Source organism: Osmerus mordax, unplaced genomic scaffold (assembly GCF_038355195.1).
Source record: "Osmerus mordax isolate fOsmMor3 unplaced genomic scaffold, fOsmMor3.pri Scaffold_176, whole genome shotgun sequence".
Classification (NCBI taxonomy): Eukaryota; Metazoa; Chordata; class Actinopteri; order Osmeriformes; family Osmeridae; genus Osmerus; species Osmerus mordax.
The window spans coordinates 1-18,878 of record NW_027120488.1 but is presented as its reverse complement, the minus strand read 5'-3'; the positions used below and the strand labels follow the sequence as shown (position 1 = coordinate 18,878).

Below are 18,878 nucleotides of genomic sequence, written 5' to 3'. Positions count from 1 at the left end.
GCTCAGAAATGATTCTGGAAGTGTAGCTGTGTCGTGGGTCCAGCAGGCATGTCTGTGAGCAGTGACGTGACTGGATAGATTCTAACCCCCCCCCCCCATAATGATCATCGTCAAGGTTATCTCACAGGACTAGTAAATATACATGTAACCATATGTTTCCTCTCAGTATAACCTCAGGGTGGACTGCATTTCTAATGTGTGTTCTCTCTCCTCCCTGTCTCTTTCTCAGTAACTCGTGGATTTTCCAACAACTGGAAAAAAAGGAACAACATCTGTTAATCCCTGAACAAAAAACAACAACTACTAACAAACTAACAAGGATTAAAACCCAGCGAAGCTCCTCAGAACATGAGCCACTGACCCGGCGCTGCTGAGGATGGAGATCGTCTGAGAGAGCAACTCTCCTTCCACTCGCCTGGAACCATCTAGAAGCCCCCGCCCCCCCCCCTCCTGGAGCGACGCACGGGACATGTCCCAGTTGCCATGCGCATCGCCACGGTGACCAGCCTTCCCTGCCCCTCCCCCCTCCTCCTATTGGCTCAGCTGCTCCTCAGGCTCCTCCTCCTCAAGCCTGAGTGCGTGGAGGCGGCCTCGCCCTGCCCCGGTCACTGCATCTGCTCCAACCAGGCCAGCAGGGTCATCTGCACCAGACAGAACCTGGACCAGGTGCCCGAGAGCATCTCCATCAACACACGATACCTCAACCTGCAGGAGAACTCCATCCAGGTCAATATCTACTGCTCCTGATGCACTGTGTTGCTGTCTGTTTGTTTGTGTGCTTCCTGAGTGCGTTTACATAAACTGTGTGTGTGTGTGTGTGTGTAAACTGTGTATGTGTGTGTTTTTGTGTTTGCATAAACTTTGTGTATGTGTGTGTGTGTGTGTGTGTGCTGTCTATGATAGCCATAAACCAATATGAGACGATAAGTATAACGGACCTGTACCTCACATTCATATTTCAGATAAACCTTTTTTACGATTATGAACGTGTTCTAAGGAAATCAGGTAGAATAGTTCATTAAATCCTGCACCAAGTGTTTGCGAGTGTCTTGTAGGTTATGGAAAAAACCAGTGGCAGTACTTATGCTTTGGAAGCATGGTGTCATAAAGATCCCTAATGACCACTGGGCAGCACTCAGAGCAGTGGACTGTGAAACGACACCACGACAGGATCAGAGAGAGACACATCCATCGTCACAGTCCCGAAATAAAGAAATAATAGCACTATTCATTACGCCTCCCTCCCTCTCAGCCCTCACATTCTGATGCGGTTTGTTGTATCCTGAAGCTCCACTTGAAATGATTAAAAATCTAAAAATGTTTTAACACCTGAAGGCATCCTAGATTCGCTGCTTATTTCTTCCCTCCACTGAGTACCATGAGAGGAAAGGCTTGACAGCTCGACGCCCCCTCCCAACCCCCCCCCACCCCTCTCCTACCCCCTTCCCTCTCCAACACACCCCCCCTCACCGCCCGCCTCCTACCCCCTCCCCCTCCAACTACCCCCGCCCCCCGCATGCCTCTACCCCCCCCCCTGCATCTGCACCACTCCCCCCCCCCCCCCTGCTCCACATAGGGAGAAGGCTGTGGCCTGTCTCCAGGAGCCTCGCTCTGCCTCGCTCTGCCTCACTGAGGCTCTGGCCACACGTATCTCCACCAGGCAGAGTTTTAAGTATTTAGTCTCGCTCCCTCGCTGTGTGTCTGAGTCCTCGCCAAATGAGCTTCATTTGGACGCGGAGAGGCCGCAGTGAGGTGTCCAGGCCCGACCAAATCCAAGTTTACTGGAAAAACATTTCATCCTTCGGAAAAAAACCACCTTCCCTCGCTTTGTTTTATCCATCGCGAAAGCCAGATGTCAGAGCCTGGTTTGTGTCCGTAAGAATTTTGGCGTGGAGACAAACGTGCCGTTGACAGGGCTTTGTGTCTCTGTGGATGAGTGTTTCTGTGGGTGAGTGTTTCTGTGGGTGAGTGTTTCTGTGAATGAGTGTTTCTGTGGGAGTGTCTGTGGATGAGTGTCCCCTGTGGATGAGTGTTTCTGTGAGAGTGTTTCTGTGGATTAGTGTCTCTGTGGGTGAGTGTTTCTGTGGATGAGTGTTTCTGTGGTAGTGTTTCTGTGGATGAGTGTTTCTGTGGATGAGTGTTTCTGTGAATGAGTGTTTCTGTGGGACTGTTTCTGTGGATGAGTGTGTCTGTGGATGAGTGTTTCTGCGGATGAGTGTTTCAGTGGTGAGTGTTTCAGTGGATGAGTGTTTCAGTGGATGAGTGTTTCTGTGGATGAGTGTTCTACCTGTTTACAGTACCTCCACTCCTGCTATGTTATTAATAACGTGGCATGTTACATCATCTAAACCGAGACTGACGCGCTGTTATTAGTAACATCACAGCTTCTCTGTCCTGTTGACAAAAGCAGGAGCCATGTGAGAGCAACACTCCCTGATCATATCCCTGTCCGCCCCGCAGGTCATCAAGTCGGACACCTTCAAGCACCTGCGACACCTGGAGATCCTGCAGCTGTCCAAGAACCACATCCGGCAGATCGAGGTGGGGGCGTTCAATGGCCTCCCCAACCTCAACACCCTGGAGCTGTTCGACAACCGCCTCACCATGGTCCCTACGCAGGCCTTCGAGTACCTCAGCAAGCTAAGGGAGCTCTGGCTCCGCAACAACCCCATCGAGACGCTGCCGGGCTACGCCTTCAACCGCGTTCCCTCGCTGCGGCGCCTGGACCTGGGCGAGCTCCGGAAGCTCAGCTTCATCTCCGAGGCGGCTTTCGTGGGGCTGCTCAACCTGCGCTACCTGAACCTGGGCATGTGCGGGCTGAAGGACATCCCTCACCTCACCGCCCTGGTGCGCCTGGAGGAGCTGGAGCTGTCGGGGAACCGCCTGGAGATCATCCGCCCCGGCTCCTTCCAGGGCCTGGTGTCGCTACGCAAGCTGTGGCTCATGCACTCGCAGGTGTCCGTCATCGAGCGCAACGCCTTTGACGACCTGAAGAACCTGGAGGAGCTCAACTTGTCCCACAACTCCCTGCACTCGCTGCCTCATGACCTGTTCACCCCGCTGCACCCCCTGGAGAGGGTCCACCTCAACCACAACCCCTGGGTGTGCAACTGCGACGTGCTGTGGCTCAGCTGGTGGCTGAAGGAGACGGTGCCCAGCAACACCACCTGCTGCGCCCGCTGCCACGCCCCGCCGGGCCTGAAGGGGAAGTACATCGGCGAGCTGGACCAGAGCCACTTCACCTGCTACGCCCCGGTCATCGTGGAGCCGCCCACCGACCTCAACGTGACCGAGGGCATGGCGGCTGAGCTGAAGTGCCGCACGGGGACGTCCATGACGTCGGTGAACTGGATCACGCCCAACGGTACACTGATGACGCACGGCTCGTACCGGGTCCGGATCTCCGTCCTGCACGACGGCACGCTCAACTTCACCAACGTCACGCTGCGCGACACGGGCCAGTACACCTGCATGGTGACCAACTCGGCCGGCAACACCACGGCCACCGCCGTGCTGAACGTCACCGCCGCCGACGTCAGCGTCAACTACACCTACTTCACCACCGTCACCGTGGAGACCTCCGAGTCCACGGGGGAGGAGGATTCGGCGCTGAGGGCCATCAACGCCACCTTCATCCGCATCCCCGCCCCCACCCCCTCCGGGCACCTGTGGCAGGGGGGCCTCCCCACCACCGCCTCCTCCCTGGCGGGGGGCTGGTCGCCCGCCTCCCCCCGGGCCACCAGGCCCACCTTCACCGTATCCGTCACCGAGCCGGGGTACTCCGGCCTGGACGACGTGATGAAGACCACCAAGATCATCATCGGCTGCTTCGTGGCCATCACCTTCATGGCGGCGGTGATGCTGGTGGTCTTCTACAAGCTGCGCAAGCAGCACCAGCTGCACAAGCACCACGGGCCCGCCCGCGCCATCGAGATCATCAACGTGGAGGACGAGCTGGGGGGCGGGGGGCACGGCGGCGGGGGCGGCGGGGGCCTCTCGGGGGGCTCCAGCGTGCAGCAGGGGGGCGGGGGGGTGGGAGGGGGGCAGAGCATGAGGCTGCACCACCCTGAGATCGTCAACCTGCCCAACCTGGCGCGGGCGGAGCACCTCAATCACTACTACAAGGCCCACCACTTCAACAATAACATCATGGGCCTGGGTCTGGGCTCTGGCCTGGGCCTCAACAACAACAACAACCCCTCGCCCTGCTCCCTGGGGCCGAGCACGCCCCTCTCCTGCTCTCAGGGACCCCCCTCCGCCGGCGGGGCCACGCCCACGGCCGGCTCCCTGCCCTCCCCTGTCCCCCTGCCCCAGACAGGTCTTCACAGCTCCCTGAAGGGCCTGATGGGGAAGAACCCTCAGATCCAGCCGCTGCTTTTCAAAAACGGCTCAAAGGAGAACGTACAAGAGACTCAGATCTGAGAGAGACCGAGAGAGATGGGGGTTTGTTTAGAAGGAGAGGGAGATAGAGAGAGAGAGAGGTTTGTTTAGAAGGAGAGGGAGATAGAGAGAACAAGAGAGAGAGGTTTGTTTAGAAGGAGATAGAATGAGATGAGGCTGTACTGTCCTCCTGGCCAGATGTGTGATTGGAAAGCTGCTGTCTTGGTGATGTCAGCAGCAGTGAGAAACTGAGGAGGCACCAGAGAGACAGGAGAAAGTGTCAGACCTCAACAGCATCTGCTCAGCACCCAGCGCTAGCATCCTTTCAGACGTCACCTGGCACACACACACACACATACACGCCCACACACACTCACACACACGCCCACAGACAAACCACACAGCTACTGTACTAACACATCACATCGTATTTTGAGATTGACTGCTTCACGTGCCAAATCCTCCTCAGATCTGTGGCAAAGTCCAAAAGCTCTTTCAACAGTATTGACATCAACAGCCACAATCAGCTGCAAGGTACGAACACATACAGACTGTCAGGCTCACTTTGTTTACTCAGCTTACACAGCTGCATCTCCTCGTATAATTAGCTGACACGATCAAGAATCAATATGTACAGTATGTATAAATAGAAGGAAATCGGAAGAGCTCTTTTGATGTAGTCAGGGTTGAAGACAAGTCCTGAAGTACTGCAGAGATGATGCTACCAATACTACTGCTCCAGTACTACTAATACTACTGCTACTACAGTACTACTAATACTACTGCTACTACAGTACTACTAATACTACTGCTACTACAGTACTACTAATACTACTGCTGTTCTGCTGCTGCTGTGAAGGCTTGCTCATCAGAACAGAACAGGGAACCGAAGCCAATGTTGAGCAGAACTCAGCGCTGTGTCTGACTGGCAGGGAAATCATGGAGAACCTCCGTGGTGTTTAACAGAGTGGACCCTCTCTCCGTCCTCCCCCTCCCTCCCTACCTCTCTCTCTCTCCGTCCTCTCTCTCCTCTCCTTCCCTCTCTCTCTTCCTCCCTCCCTCTCTCTCTCCTTCTCTCCCTCCCTCTCTCCCTCCCTCTCTCTCTCCTTCTCTCCCTCCCTCTCTCTCTCCTTCTCTCCCTCCCTCTCTCTCTCCTTCTCTCCCTCCCTCTCTCTCTCCTTCTCTCCCTCCCTCTCCTCTCTTCCTCCCTCTCTCCCTCCCTCTCTCTCTCCTTCTCTCCCTCCCTCTCTCCCTCCCTCTCTCTCTCCTTCTCTCCCTCCCTCTCTCCCTCCCTCTTCTCCTTCACACCGACTCTCTCTGAAGGAGAAGAGGGGACTCATCGGTTGGGACGGATTTAAAAAAATACAAAAGAAATTTAAACAGCAGAGGTGACTGTGAAAGTACATATTATATATATAAATATATTTTCATTCAAAGAAATAAATTATGAAGAGTCTTTACTAAGTTCCGTACTGGAAGCCACAGCTTCTGGCAGGAGAGAGGACTGGCTGCTGGAGGTGGGGACGTCCCTGGACGCGCTCCTCAGCTGGAGACAAGAAGACCTCTGTCGTTGTGCTCCCCAGGGGCCCTGGGAGGCCCCAGACCAGGGGGGGGGGGCCTCAATGAGAGCCTGATTGAATTTATTTTGTCCTACATTTTTTATAGCCTCTCAATGTGTTCCCGCTCCTCTCTCATTTCCATAAACAGAGAGGGCTGGTCTCCAAGCTCCCATCTATTGTGAAAAATATTAATTATGATTAAATCTCTTCGCTGTTTGATATACAATATTAATGAAGTAATAATGATAATGATAACAATGGTTTTAATGATAATGACAGTGAAATTACTTTTTGATGATCGATAGTAATTACAGTAAACAGTAAATGCTCAACAATCATATACTGTACATACACCTTAACAGCAGCTAGGATTAGCATGCTGATTGAAAATAAAATTACATTTGCTCAACAATTGGTTTAAACATGTATATATCATGACACCGATGGCAAATGTGTTTAGTTATATGATCATTATCATTTTGACTATTGTTATCATCGTTATGATTACTGTATACAAGTGACAGAGTATTACATCTTTTTGTTTGTGCGTGAGAGTGATGTTCATGATCCTGTGAGAAGTCACCGTCCCCTCAGGACGATCTCAACCACACTCAGACCAGCTCTTCACAGCCCCACCCCTCCTCCTCTCCTCTTCCTCTCCTCCTTCTCCTCCTCCTCTCTTCTCCTCCTCTCCTCTTCCTCTCTCGCTCCTCCTCTCTTTTACTCCTCTCCTCCTCCTGTCTTCCCATCCTCCTCTACTCCTCTCTCCTCCTCTCCTCCTCCTCCTCTTTTCTCCACCTCTCCTCCTCCTCTCCTCCTCCTCCTCCTTCTCCTCTTCCTCTCCTCTCTCTTCTCCTTTCCTCTTCTCTCCTCACACCTCTCAGAGACTCCTCTGTCCTGGAGTCATGCAGCCTATCAGGACCTCTGGTTAGATGGGGTTTGCGTAAGACAGCCTATCAGGACCTCTGGTTAGATGGGGTTTGTGTAAGACACAGGACTGAGACAGAACATGTACCTTTAGAGGATAATGTAAGAACTTGATCTCAGTGTTCTCATGTGTGAATGGAGATGTTGGAGGCAGAGAGCTAAAGGAGGACAGCTTTGTGGTGCATTTGGAGGTTAAGAGAGGCTCATTAAATGGTAAAGAGAGACTAGATTACTTATATAGCGATGGGTGAATCTTTTTTTAAATAAAAGACAAAAAAGACAAAAAAGAAATGAAAATATAGAAAATTATAGATCTCTTTTAAAAACAAAACAATTATAATAAGTGTTTTTCATTTTGGTTTTTTATCTAGTTTGTTTATTTTCTTTTTTTAAATCAAGTGTTATCTTAATTGTAATATTGTTATTGTTATTATAATTAGCTAATTAAACTGGTTATAATTATGAGAGATGTTCTGTCAGCAGAAGTCACTTTGAAAATTAAAAAACCTGGCACATAAATCCCACAGTTAGACTCTGTGAAACTTGGTGGCATTTATTCATTTTTATTGTTTTCCATCTTTTATAAAGTATCTGTGTTTGTATCCCTGTGGCCCTGCTGGAGTGATCGGGCCCCCAGGATGTGACACGCCAACCCTCTTTAATGTGCCAAGCGGGCGTCATGGTCAGTGGCGGCCTTAGATTGTGTGGCTCCCTGGGCGAACCCACCCTCCATCCTCCTTATTTTGCGTTCATTCTAGCGAAAAATATTTTATTATGTAATATACACATTATGTCAGACTCAAATTGTTAGGCCAAAAAGAAAAACCCACATTTTAATTTGATAGATTCCCTCGCTGACCCTCGGGTTTCCCATGAGGATACCTGAGTTCAACGTCCCCCCGCCGCCCCCCTCCCCATCTCGTGCTTCTGAGTGGGAGAATACAGCCCAGACAGTAGTCTCCGTCAAGGTGAATAGTCCCACATGGTGACATTATAGGCTATCATTTACGTGACCTGCAAATGAGCGATAGAGACTGATCGCGCAAATGTCACCTGGGCGGCCGCCCATGTCGCCCATAGCTAAGTCCGCCCCTGGTCATGGTTCCGCCGAACGCTCCCTGTCACCTGCACTCCCCCGTGAGGTCCGTGTCTCTCTCCGTGAGCCGGCCAGCGTTCCTCCTGACTGTAGCAGATCGCTGTTCGCACCGCCGCCTACATCCCAGCGCTGGTCTCCTGCTGGTCCCCGCCGACAGGTTTCCCTGGCAACTGTTGCCGCTGCGACAGCCCTGTCATCGTGGCGTCTTTCTTGGGCTCAGGGATGATCGTGGCTGAGGGAACAGACTCGGGGAACGACATCTCCATATGCATGAACCTGGTCAGGAAGGTTTTACACTGGATCATCACAGCCTCGCGCCAGAGATTTGCACAACTATGTTTTTTAGGTTTTATCCGCATATTGTTTTAGTTAGCACCGATGCTCTGCACATTTTCCTGCCTAGTATGTCTGACTTATGCTTTTCTATCACTCGTCCAAGAGATTTGCATCATCGCCATATGCCTTGTACAGTTCATTAGCATATTCCCCTCCACCATTTCTACACATATTTATGCACAGCGCACTGGTGATCACCAGGCCTGACTCCTCACGAACATCTTCTCCTGCTCCAGGAAGTGTCTGCTTCTCCTGGTTATACATCATCTCTCTCAGAAGGAGAGAACCTTTGTCAATTATGGGTTTGTGTGTTTGTGTGCTCTTATGAAGCTCTTATGAAGCTCCTAAGAAGCTCTTATGATGCTGTTTTGAAGCCCTTATGAAACCCTATGATGCTCTTCTGAAGGGTCACAGACAGGAGGTCAGGTCAGTGTGAGGGAGCTGCTTCAGTGGGCCCAGCCCTGCAGAGACTGAGTCACAGAGCTCTGAACACCAGAGACACTGTGCTCACTGCAGTCCAGCCCCACACTCCAGCCCTGCCGCTCCACCAATCAGGGAACAACACCACAGAATGTGTGTGTGTGCGTGCGTGTGTAACATTTTGAGATGGCGTGTGTGTGTGTGAAATGAGGTAGCTACAGCAAGCGAGCCAGTGTTTTTGGCAATGGAGCTACTACTGTTTGCGTGTGTGTACATGTGTGCGTATGTGTGTTTATATACGTTTACATTTAGTCATTTAGCAGACGCTCTTATCCAGAGCAACTTACAGTAAGTACAGGGACATTCCCCCCGAGGCAAGCAGGGTGAAGTGCCTTGCCCAAGGACACAACGTCAGTTGGCTTGACCGGGAATCGAACTAGCAACCTTCGGATTACTAGCCCGATTCCCTCACCGCTCAGCCACCTGACTCCCTATATACATGTGTGTATATGTGTGTGTGTGTGTACATGTGTGCGTGTGTGCGTATGTGTGTTTATATACATGTGTGCATGTGTGTATATGTGTGTATATGTGTGTGTGTGTGTGCGTGTGTGTGTGTGTGTGTGTGAGGCATGAGCTGTGCCTCTGTGATCTCAGGCTGGCTGGGATGACGTACAGGGAGACAGGAAGGCTCAAGACGCACTTGTTCCGGGAGTACAACGGTACTTAGGAATGGTTCGCTTGACCCGATGTTAGTTTCCTCAAGGATCACAATGACTCTTGCTTAGAGAATTGTTGCTCTTGTGGTTAGTGGTAACTGTTTTAAATTTTTGTTCTCGCTGTGATATATTGTTTTTATTACTGTTGCTTGCTTTTTTCCACAGGTACACTTGCACTTATAGCGGTTCATGTTGTTTAATTGTAACTTGTTTAACTACATGCTCTTATGGTTCTTCCCTTTGGCACTTACTTTGGTTGTTCACAATGTGTGCTTCATGTTTTGGCTACTCGCAATGTTTTTTTGGCTATCTTGTTGTTATGATCAGTGACCTATGCACTTTGTAAAGCTCTCTCTTGGAAGTCGCTTTGGATAAAAGCGTCTGCTAAATGAATAAATGTAAATGTAAAGACAGGAAGTCATACCTCCATGTTAAAGACAGGAAATCAGACCTCCATGTTAAAGACAGGAAGTCAGACCTCCATGTTAAAGACAGGAAGTCAGACCTCCATGTTAAAGACAGGAAGTCAGACCTCCATGTTAAAGACAGGAAGTCAGACCTCCATGTTAAAGACAGGAAGTCAGACCTCCATGTTAAAGACAGGAAGTCAGACCTCCATGTTAAAGACAGGAAGTCAGACCTCCATGTTAAAGACAGGAAGTCAGACCTCCATGTTAAAGACAGGAAGTCAGACCTCCATGTTAAAAACAGGAAGTCAGACCTCCATGTTAAAGACAGGAAGTCAGACCTCCATGTTAGATCTCCTGTGTAAGCAGGTGTGTCTCCACCCGCTCCACGCTGCTCCATACCCTGACACGTTCAGGGAAACTGGATTTTTTACTTAAACAGGTCCCCCCCTCCCCCCTCCCTTTCCCCCACCCCTCTGCTGCTGGGATGAGAGAGAGATGAGAGGGTGTGTTTAATCACAGTTCCTCTCCAGCACTCTGGCAGTCAGACGAAAGGTCAGTTCAGGTGGCACAGTCCCAGAGACCCGCCCCCCTCAGCCTGCTAATCAAGAGCGCTGTGTGCTGATTGGACGAGGGCCCCTGCCTGGCTGCCTGATGAGGAAATTCAGTGGGGGGGCGGTCAGTTCGGACAGGATCTCGTTTAGGACGGGATCTCACTTAGGAAGGGATTTGGTAAAACGGGATAGGTGTGTGTGTGTGTGTTTGATGTATGTGTGTGTTGTGTGATGTAAGCGTGTGTGTGTGATGGTGATGCATGTGCCCTGACGCCAGAATGTCCTCTGTGTCAAGGCCAACTGCTTCAAGCTGCTGTCACTTCTCTGCTGGATTGTTGCCAGGAATGTTGGAGCCTTAAGAAGGTCTGCACAGGCAGATCAGGAGACGCCTGGCTCAACGTCACATGATGTGGAGGAGGAGGATAATGAAGAGTGGATGGAGGGAAGGGAGGTGATGAGGAGGAGGAGGAGCAGGTCTTCATTTCTTTCTGTAGGTGTTTTAGGTCGTTTGGGTTGTTTTCTCCGCCCACCTTTGAGGCAGACTGTCAGAAGGTTCTCCAGTGCTGTGTTCTCCTGTGCTGTGTTCTCCAGGACTGTGTTCTCCAGTGCTGTGTTCTCCAGTGCTGTGTTCTCCAGTGCTGTGTTCTGCAGTGCTGTGTTCTGCAGGACTGTGTTCTCCTGTGCTGTGTTCTCCTGTGCTGTGTTCTCCAGTGCTGTGTTCTCCAGTGCTGTGTTCTGCAGGACTGTGTTCTCCAGTGCTGTGTTCTCCAGGACTGTGTTCTCCAGGACTGTGTTCTCCAGTGCTGTGTTCTGCAGAACTGTGTTCTCCAGTGCTGTGTTCTCCAGTGCTGTGTTCTGCAGGACTGTGTTCTCCAGTGCTGTGTTCTCCAGGACTGTGTTCTCCAGTGCTGTGTTCTGCAGGACTGTGTTCTCCAGTGCTGTATTCTCCAGGACTGTGTTCTCCAAGACTGTGTTCTCCAGTGCTGTGTTCTGCAGAACTGTGTTCTCCAGTGCTGTGTTCTCCAGTGCTGTGTTCTGCAGGACTGTGTTCTCCAGTGCTGTGTTCTCCAGGACTGTGTTCTCCAGGACTGTGTTCTCCAGTGCTGTGTTCTGCAGAACTGTGTTCTCCAGTGCTGTGTTCTCCAGTGCTGTGTTCTGCAGGACTGTGTTCTCCAGTGCTGTGTTCTCCAGGACTGTGGTCTCCAGGACTGTGTTCTCCAGTGCTGTGTTCTGCAGAACTGTGTTCTCCAGTGCTGTGTTCTCCAGTGCTGTGTTCTGCAGGACTGTGTTCTCCAGTGCTGTGTTCTCCAGGACTGTGTTCTCCAGTGCTGTGTTCTGCAGGATTGTGTTTTCCAGGACTGTGTTCTCCAGGACTGTGTTCTCCAGTGCTGTGTTCTGCAGGACTGTGTTCTCCAGTGCTGTGTTCTCCAGTGCTGTGTTCTCCAGTGCTGTGTTCTGCAGGATTGTGTTTTCCAGGACTGTGTTCTCCAGGACTGTGTTTTCCAGTGCTGTCTTCTCCAGGACTGTGTTCTCCAGGACTGTTCTCCAGGACTGTGTTCTCCAGTGCTGTGTTCTCCAGGACTGTGTTCTCCAGTGCTGTGTACTCCAGTGCTGTGTTCTCCAGGACTGTGTACTCCAGTGCTGTGTTCTCCAGTGCTGTGTTCTCCAGTGCTGTGTTCTGCAGGACTGTGTTCTCCAGTGCTGTGTTCTCCAGGACTGTGTTCTCCAGGACTGTGTACTCCAGTACTGTGTTCTCCAGTGCTGTGTTCTCCAGTGCTGTGTCTAGCACCACCCTCTCTCCTCCCCCCTCAGTAGTCCATAGCCCAGGCCCCACGCTGTGTGAAGGTGTCCTCTCATCTGAGAACACAAGGCAGCACGTGGCTCCTCTTCCCTTGTTTCCTTGGCAACCCTGTCCTCAGTCGCAAGATGTCCGTTTCGGTTGACTTGAAAGCTGGAGTTGTGCGAGTGACGGGGGAGGGGGGGGGGGAGTGGTGGCTCATCCGGGATGAGTCCTCAGGATGACTGTCCTGGTCTGGAGGTCAGGAGCCTGAAGGTAGAGGGTCTGGCAGCAAGGATGACACAGGACAGTCTTAGCTCTGTGTTGGGCTCTGTGTTCCTCCCCCGCTGGATGCTTGGGACAGGATGATGCTGATGGTCATAGAGCTGGGTTCTCCAGAGGACAGGATGTCCTGGAACACGGTGTTCCTCACGCCAGAGATGATGCAGATGCTCCCTGATCAGACGAAGAACTCTCAGAATCCCTGAGACGTTCTAGAGTGCACTCACATTCTAGAACAGTGTTTCTCAACCCTTAATCAGGTGTGCTGGAGCAGGGAAACATCTAGAACATTCAGGACAGGGGGTCCCGAGGACCAGAACTGAGACACACTGTTCTAGAATGTTCCTCCGCATATTGACATTAAGAACCTCTCTCCTTCACTACTGATGTTCGAGAAAGAAGGTTCCACGGGTGCGCTCCAGAACGTTCTCCAGGGTTCTGATCTGGGGAGTCGTCGAGCTGCAGGGGAACCATACAGAGACTATTCCTGGTTTGTGCTGAGCCAGCAGCTGTGCTCCTCTCAGAGGACGATCTCACAGTCGAGTCTACCCCCCTTCTCCCCTTCTCCCCCCCTCCTCCCTTCCCCCCCTCCTCCCCCCTCCTCCCCCCTTCCTCCCCTTCTCCCCTGCTCCCCTCCCCCCCTCCTCCCCTCCCCCCTTCCCCCTTCCTCCCCTCCTCCCCTCCCCCCTCCTCCCCTTCCCCCCCTCCTCCCCTCCCCTCCCCCCCCTCCCTTCCCCCCTCCTCCCCTCCCCCCTCCTTCCCCCTTCCCCCAGTAGCAACATGCCCATACCCACTGCTCACTCACCTTGGCAGCACGATGCTTTGGTGTGTCTGATGGTAGTGTGAATCGGGGCCGCAGGCCCTAGCTAGAGTTAAGAAGCTTTGAAGTGCTGACTAGGGTCCGGTTCTCGGAGCCTGTGGAGGGGCGGGAGGGGGAGGGTGGGGTGGGAGCAGGGGGGAGGGGAGCGCTGCGAGTCCGTCTGAGGGCATGGCTAGACCGCGGCATGAAGAGCCGGCAGGCAGGGCGCGAGGTCAGGCTGGGAACAGCCGGAAGCTCGCTGGGTCAGAGCCCGGCAGGAGCAGGAACGAGCCTGCAGGGGGAGCTAGCCCTGACCCAGTTAACGCTCCCCATGCTAGCATCTGCCTCACGTACACAGGCCTGCGCCTGGGGATCACAAGGCAGGCATGCTATTACTGTGTCCAAGAGAATTACATATCCAGCAACATCGTAGGGAAGCCACAGGAGGAAGCAGGCTGCCAGTAAACATTCATCAATATCAAATAAAGTTGAACTGGAAGTCGTGATTTTTGCTTTTAACTTTTTTCTCTTTTCGCTTTGTGTTCTGGTTCCTGATTTATTCATCTGTCCCCCTCATCCTCTTCTCACGTCTCCACGCTGTCCCCCAGTCTGTCCCCCAGTCGGTCCCCCAGTCTGTCCCCCTCACTGGCTGGGACGAGCTGTGGTGAGCGAGCTGTGGTCAGCGAGCTGTGGTGAGCGAGCTGAGGTCAGCGAGCTGTGGTGAGCGAGCTGTGGTCAGCGAGCTGTGGTGAGCGAGCTGAGGTCAGCGAGCTGTGGTGAGCGAGCTGAGGTGAGCGAGCTGAGGTGAGCGAGCTGAGGTGAGCGAGCTGAGGTCAGCGAGCTGTGGTGAGCGAGTTGAGGTGAGCGAGCTGTGGGAGCGAGCTGTGGTCAGCGAGCTGTGGTGAGCGAGCTGAGGTGAGCGAGCTGTGGTGAGCGAGCTGTGGTCAGCGAGCTGTGGTGAGCGAGCTGAGGTCAGCGAGCTGTGGTCAGCGAGCTGTGGTCAGCGAGCTGTGGTGAGCGAGCTGTGGTCAGCGAGCTGTGGTCAGCGAGCTGTGGTGAGCGAGCTGAGGTGAGCGAGCTGTGGTGAGCGAGCTGATACCCTGGGTTGGGATGCACTTGGATGTGTGGTGTTGCTGTATACAGCCAGGCCTTCACCATGGCAACCACCTACAGAACCCAGGCCTTCACCATGGCAACCCCATACAGAACCCAGACCTTCACCATAGGCGCACAACCTACAGAACCCAGGCCTTCACCATGGCGACCACCGACAGAACCCAGGCCTTCACCATGGGAGCACAACCTACAGAACACAGGCCTGTATGACAGGCCGACAAGACAGATCCTTATACTAACCCACAGCTCCAGACCCAGACGGTCCCTCACTACACCCCCGGCGGGCCACAACCACTCAGCCCTCAGGGAGGAGAGGACAGGAGGACAGGAGAGGACAGAACGACAGGAGGAGGACAGGAGGGGGAGGAGAGGACAGGAGGGGGAGAGGAGAGGACAAGAGGACAGGAGAGGACAGGAGGACAGGAGAGGACAGGAGGACAGGAGAGGACAGGAGGACAGGAGAGGACAGGAGAGGACAGGAGGACAGGAGAGGACAGGAGGGGGAGGAGAGGACAGGAGGGGAGGAGAGGACAGGAGGACAGGAGAGGACAGGAGGACAGGAGAGGACAGGAGGGGGAGGAGAGGACAGTGAGGACAGGGAGAGGACAGGAGGGGGAGGAGAGGACAGGAGGACAGGAGAGGACAGGAGGACAGGAGAGGACAGGAGGACAGGAGAGGACAGGAGGGGGAGGAGAGGACAGGAGGACAGAGAGGACAGGAGGGGGAGGAGAGGACAGGAGGACAGGAGAGGACAGGAGGACAGGAGAGGACAGGAGGGGGAGGAGAGGACAGGAGGACAGGAGAGGACAGGAGGGGGAGGAGAGGACAGGAGGGGGAGGAGAGGACAGGAGGACAGGAGAGGACAGGAGGGGGGAGGAGAGGACTAGAGAGGGGAGAGGACAGGAGGGGGAGGAGAGGACAGGAGAGGGGGAGAGATGAGAACAGGAGAGGGGGAGTGGGGGAGAGATGAGAATGGCTGTCAGAGGACACTCAGAGATGCCTGTCACTCTTTATCCTGTCTGGGTACGCATCTGTGTGTGTAAGTGTGTGTGCTTCAGTACAGTCTGTGTGTGTGTGCTTCAGTACAGTAGGTGTGTGTGTGTGTGTGTGTGAGCAGGGGGCTGGGGGGGGGGGGGGGGGGGGGGGGCTGGCAGGGGGCTGGCGGGGGGCTATATGTCATCCAGCGCCAGGGGGGGATGACCTCTCTGTCCCAGGGGACACGTTCTCTTCTCCCCTCTCCTCCCTCTTCTCCCCCTCTCCTCTCTCTTCTCTCCCTCTCTTCCCTCTTCTCCCCCTCTCCTCCCTCTCCTCCCTCTCTCTCCTCCTTCTCTCCCCCTCTCCTCCCTCTTCTCCCCCTCTCCTCCCTCTTCTCCCCCTCAACTCTCTCTTCTCCCTCTCTCCTCTCTCTTCTCCCCCTCTCCTCCCTCTTCTCCCCCTCTCCTCCCTCTTCTCCCCCTCTCCTCCCTCTTCTCCCCCTCTCCTCTCTCTTTTCCCCCTCTCCTCTCTCTTCTCCCCCTCTCCTCCCTCTTCTCCCCCTCTCCTCTCTCTTTTCCACCCTCTCCTCTCTCTTTCTCCCCTCTCCCTCCCTCTTCTCCCCCTCTCCTCCCTCTTCTCCCCCTCTCCTCCCTCTTCCTCCCCCCACCTCCCCCCCATGCCCCTCCTCTTCAGATCAATGATGGTTGTGCGGTCTGCTCTCCACTAACTGCTGCATTACAAACATGCTCTCTCCTCTCTCTCTGTTTCCAGACCGTTCATATGCCAGACTGAGACTTTATGGAATAAAAACAACGTTGTTTTTCACAAAATCTGCAGTGAGAAGCTTGTGGTTATTAATGACTGTCTAATCAGGGTAGAAGTCGCCCAAAGCGCGTGTGTGTGTGCCTTATGTGTAAATGTATGTGAAGGATTTAGCATATAGTCCCTGTACGCAGAATGTGAAAATGTGGAATATATTCAAAAGTTGCTACAGATGCATTTGTGCTTCTGTGTTTGTGTGTGTTTGTGTGTGTGTGTTTGGAAGACCTTGTGTGAGAGTGTTAAACACATTTGACATCAACACTCTGGGATGGCTGAGGGATGAACAAGATTCCCCAGAGTCCTGACCTTCACCTGCACCCCACGTGTGTGTGTGTGTGTATATATATATATGTGTGTGTTGTGTCTCCGTGGGCGGGTGTTTAGCCTGTGGTGAACACTGCTCTCGTGCTGCCAGTGGTCAGTCAAGAGGTCAGCCTCTGAACACTTCTGTCTCAGGGGCACAATTATTGGCTTACCCATGTGATGGTGTGTGTGTGTGTGTGTGTGCGTGCATGCCCACAAGTGTGTGTGTCAAGAGAGGATGAGAGGGGCAAAGAGAGAGAAAGACTGGTGAACAGAGAACACTTGAACATGTGGACAAGCTGTTTAAGGGGTTCTGCTTTGCATATTCAGAGTTGGTTTCCACGTGAGCTCCTTGTCTTCAAACAGAGCTGCTCTCCTCCACGTGCGGCTGCCTGCTCTCCTGGATCAGCTGCTCAGGTGTCTGCTGGTACATGGAGAACTAACTGGAAAAACACAAGTGTTTTAATGATGGGAGGTGTGTGTGAGTCTGTGCGTGTAAGTGTGAGTGTGTGTGTGTGCGTGTGAGTATGTGTGAGTGTGCGTGTGAGTATGTGAGTGTGTGTGTGTGTGCGTGTGAGTATGTGAGTGTGTGCGTGTGTTTGAACATGTCCTTCAAAAGTGCTGATGCTTCTCCAGCAGCGAACTGCACAACAGCCAGGCAGCAGAGCGTGGTCACAGCCAAGCAGGCAGCAGAGCGCGGTCACAGCCAATAGATTATGCAAAACCGCCCAACAATTCTCCTTTTCACCTCTGCCACCGTGGAACGCGTGACTCTGGGATACAGCGTGTCCTTCATGTGTAACTAAGCTTGAACCCTCGACGCCTGTTTCTCTGCTTGACTCTGGTTCTCTAAAGGATGTGACCTCATTTCCTCCTCGGCCCACACAGGTCTGGAGACATCTGAGCAAGGCATGAGGGGAAGGAGGGAGGGCTCTTAGAAGATGGCTAGCGACATGAGATGGAGAAAGTGACTCAAATGAGAGACAACATGAAAATAGAGGGAGGGAGGGAGCAAAAGAGAGACAAAGGTTCTTTTTTTTCCGCCCCTCGTTTGAAAGGTCAATTTTTGCAGTTGGCTGGAATGTAAGTGATTTCTCCATCGGGGTCTGTCACATGTCAGTCCCCCTCCTCCCCTCCTACCCCTCTCATCTCTGGGCTGGGTGGGTTCTGATTGGCTGCTCACAGCTAGCCTCATCCTGCTGCTGTGTCTAGACTGGATCAGGTGTCTAGACTGGGTCAGGAGTCTAGACTGGGTCAGGTGTCTAGACTGGGTCAGGGGTCTAGACTGGGTCAGGAGTCTAGACTGGATGAGGTGTCTAGACTGGATCAGGTGTCCTAGACTGGGTCAGGAGTCTAGACTGGGTCAGGGGTCTAGACTGGATGAGGTGTCTAGACTGGTTCAGGGGTCTAAACTGGGTCAGGAGTCTAGACTGGATGAGGTGTCTAGACTGGATCAGGTGTCTAGACTGGGTCAGGAGTCTAGACTGGGTCAGGGGTCTAGACTGGATGAGGTGTCTAGACTGGGTCAGGTGGTCTAGACTGGGTCAGGATCAGGAGGTCAAGGGTCTCGACTGGGTCAGGATCAGGTCAGGGGTCGGTTGCACAAAACACCTTAAATTAAGATTTTCCTTAAAGTCAGAGTTAAGGTTTCCTTAAAATGGGGAGTCAGGTGGCTGAGCGGTGAGGGAATTGGGCTAGTAATCCGAAGGTTGCCAGTTCGATTCCTGGTCATGCAACTGATGTTGTGTCCTTGGGCAAGGTACTTCACCCTACTTGCCTCAGGGGAATGTCCCTGTACTTACTGTAAGTCGCTCTGGATAAGAGCGTCTGCTAAATGTAAATGTAAATGTAAAATATAATCGGTTGCACATAGCACCCTTAAGGAAAAGACTTAAGGTTTCCTTAAATGTTCCCTTAAGTATTTAAGGTTTTCTCCTTATATTGGTCTTATACTTAAGGATTCCCTTAAAGTTCGTTAAAGCGTTGCATGAAAGTTTTGAGTTTATGGAGATAAATTAACCCATCCCACACCTATAGCACTGTTAGGTTATTGTGCTGCAGTCTAAACATGAAGGCTTTATGCGTCGGCTACCACTGTAAGTAACTAGACTCACGCCGGTAAATGCAGATCTCATTTTGATCTACAGTTAGAACAAGTAGCTCTCACTTAAACGTTACTGTGTGTAGGCTAGCAACAAGACCTACAAGTAAAGTTGATATCACCAGTTTTATTGGACTCCTTCCTGTAATTGGTTATCTATTTTTTGGACATAACAGTCCATATCATATAATTTAAAAAAAAAATCTTGAATTGACAGCTTCACCAAACTTCTTGAATTTATTTCTGTTGCAATTATTGTTTTATTGTATTTTTGTTTGCAGTTATTTGTGGATCAAATTTACTTT

General features: G+C 52.4%; 1 protein-coding gene across 2 annotated transcripts; it reads left to right on the top strand.

Annotated features, from left to right (window-relative positions):
- The first annotated feature begins 483 nt into the window (after positions 1-483).
- Positions 484-4,422, top strand: LOC136939318 (leucine-rich repeat-containing protein 4B-like). Of its 2 annotated transcripts, XM_067232061.1 has the most exons (3): positions 484-726; positions 2,461-4,266; positions 4,354-4,422. In XM_067232061.1, the coding sequence occupies exons 1-3, from the start codon at positions 484-486 to the stop codon at positions 4,420-4,422; spliced, it is 2,118 nt and encodes a 705-aa protein (XP_067088162.1). The 2 variants fall into 2 exon arrangements, with proteins under 2 accessions (XP_067088162.1, XP_067088161.1); XM_067232060.1 differs by having other exon boundaries at positions 2,461-4,422.
- Positions 4,423-18,878: the final 14,456 nt, after the last annotated feature.

What these genes read in the sequence shown, in the direction of transcription:
- LOC136939318 (XM_067232060.1), top strand. Translation starts at nt 484, where the DNA reads ATGCGCATCGCCACGGTGACCAGCCTTCCCTGCCCCTCCCCCCTCCTC. An exon ending in TGCAGGAGAACTCCATCCAG is followed by an intron (nt 727 to 2,460) that starts GTCAATATCTAC and finishes TCCGCCCCGCAG; the next exon opens with GTCATCAAGTCGGACACCTT.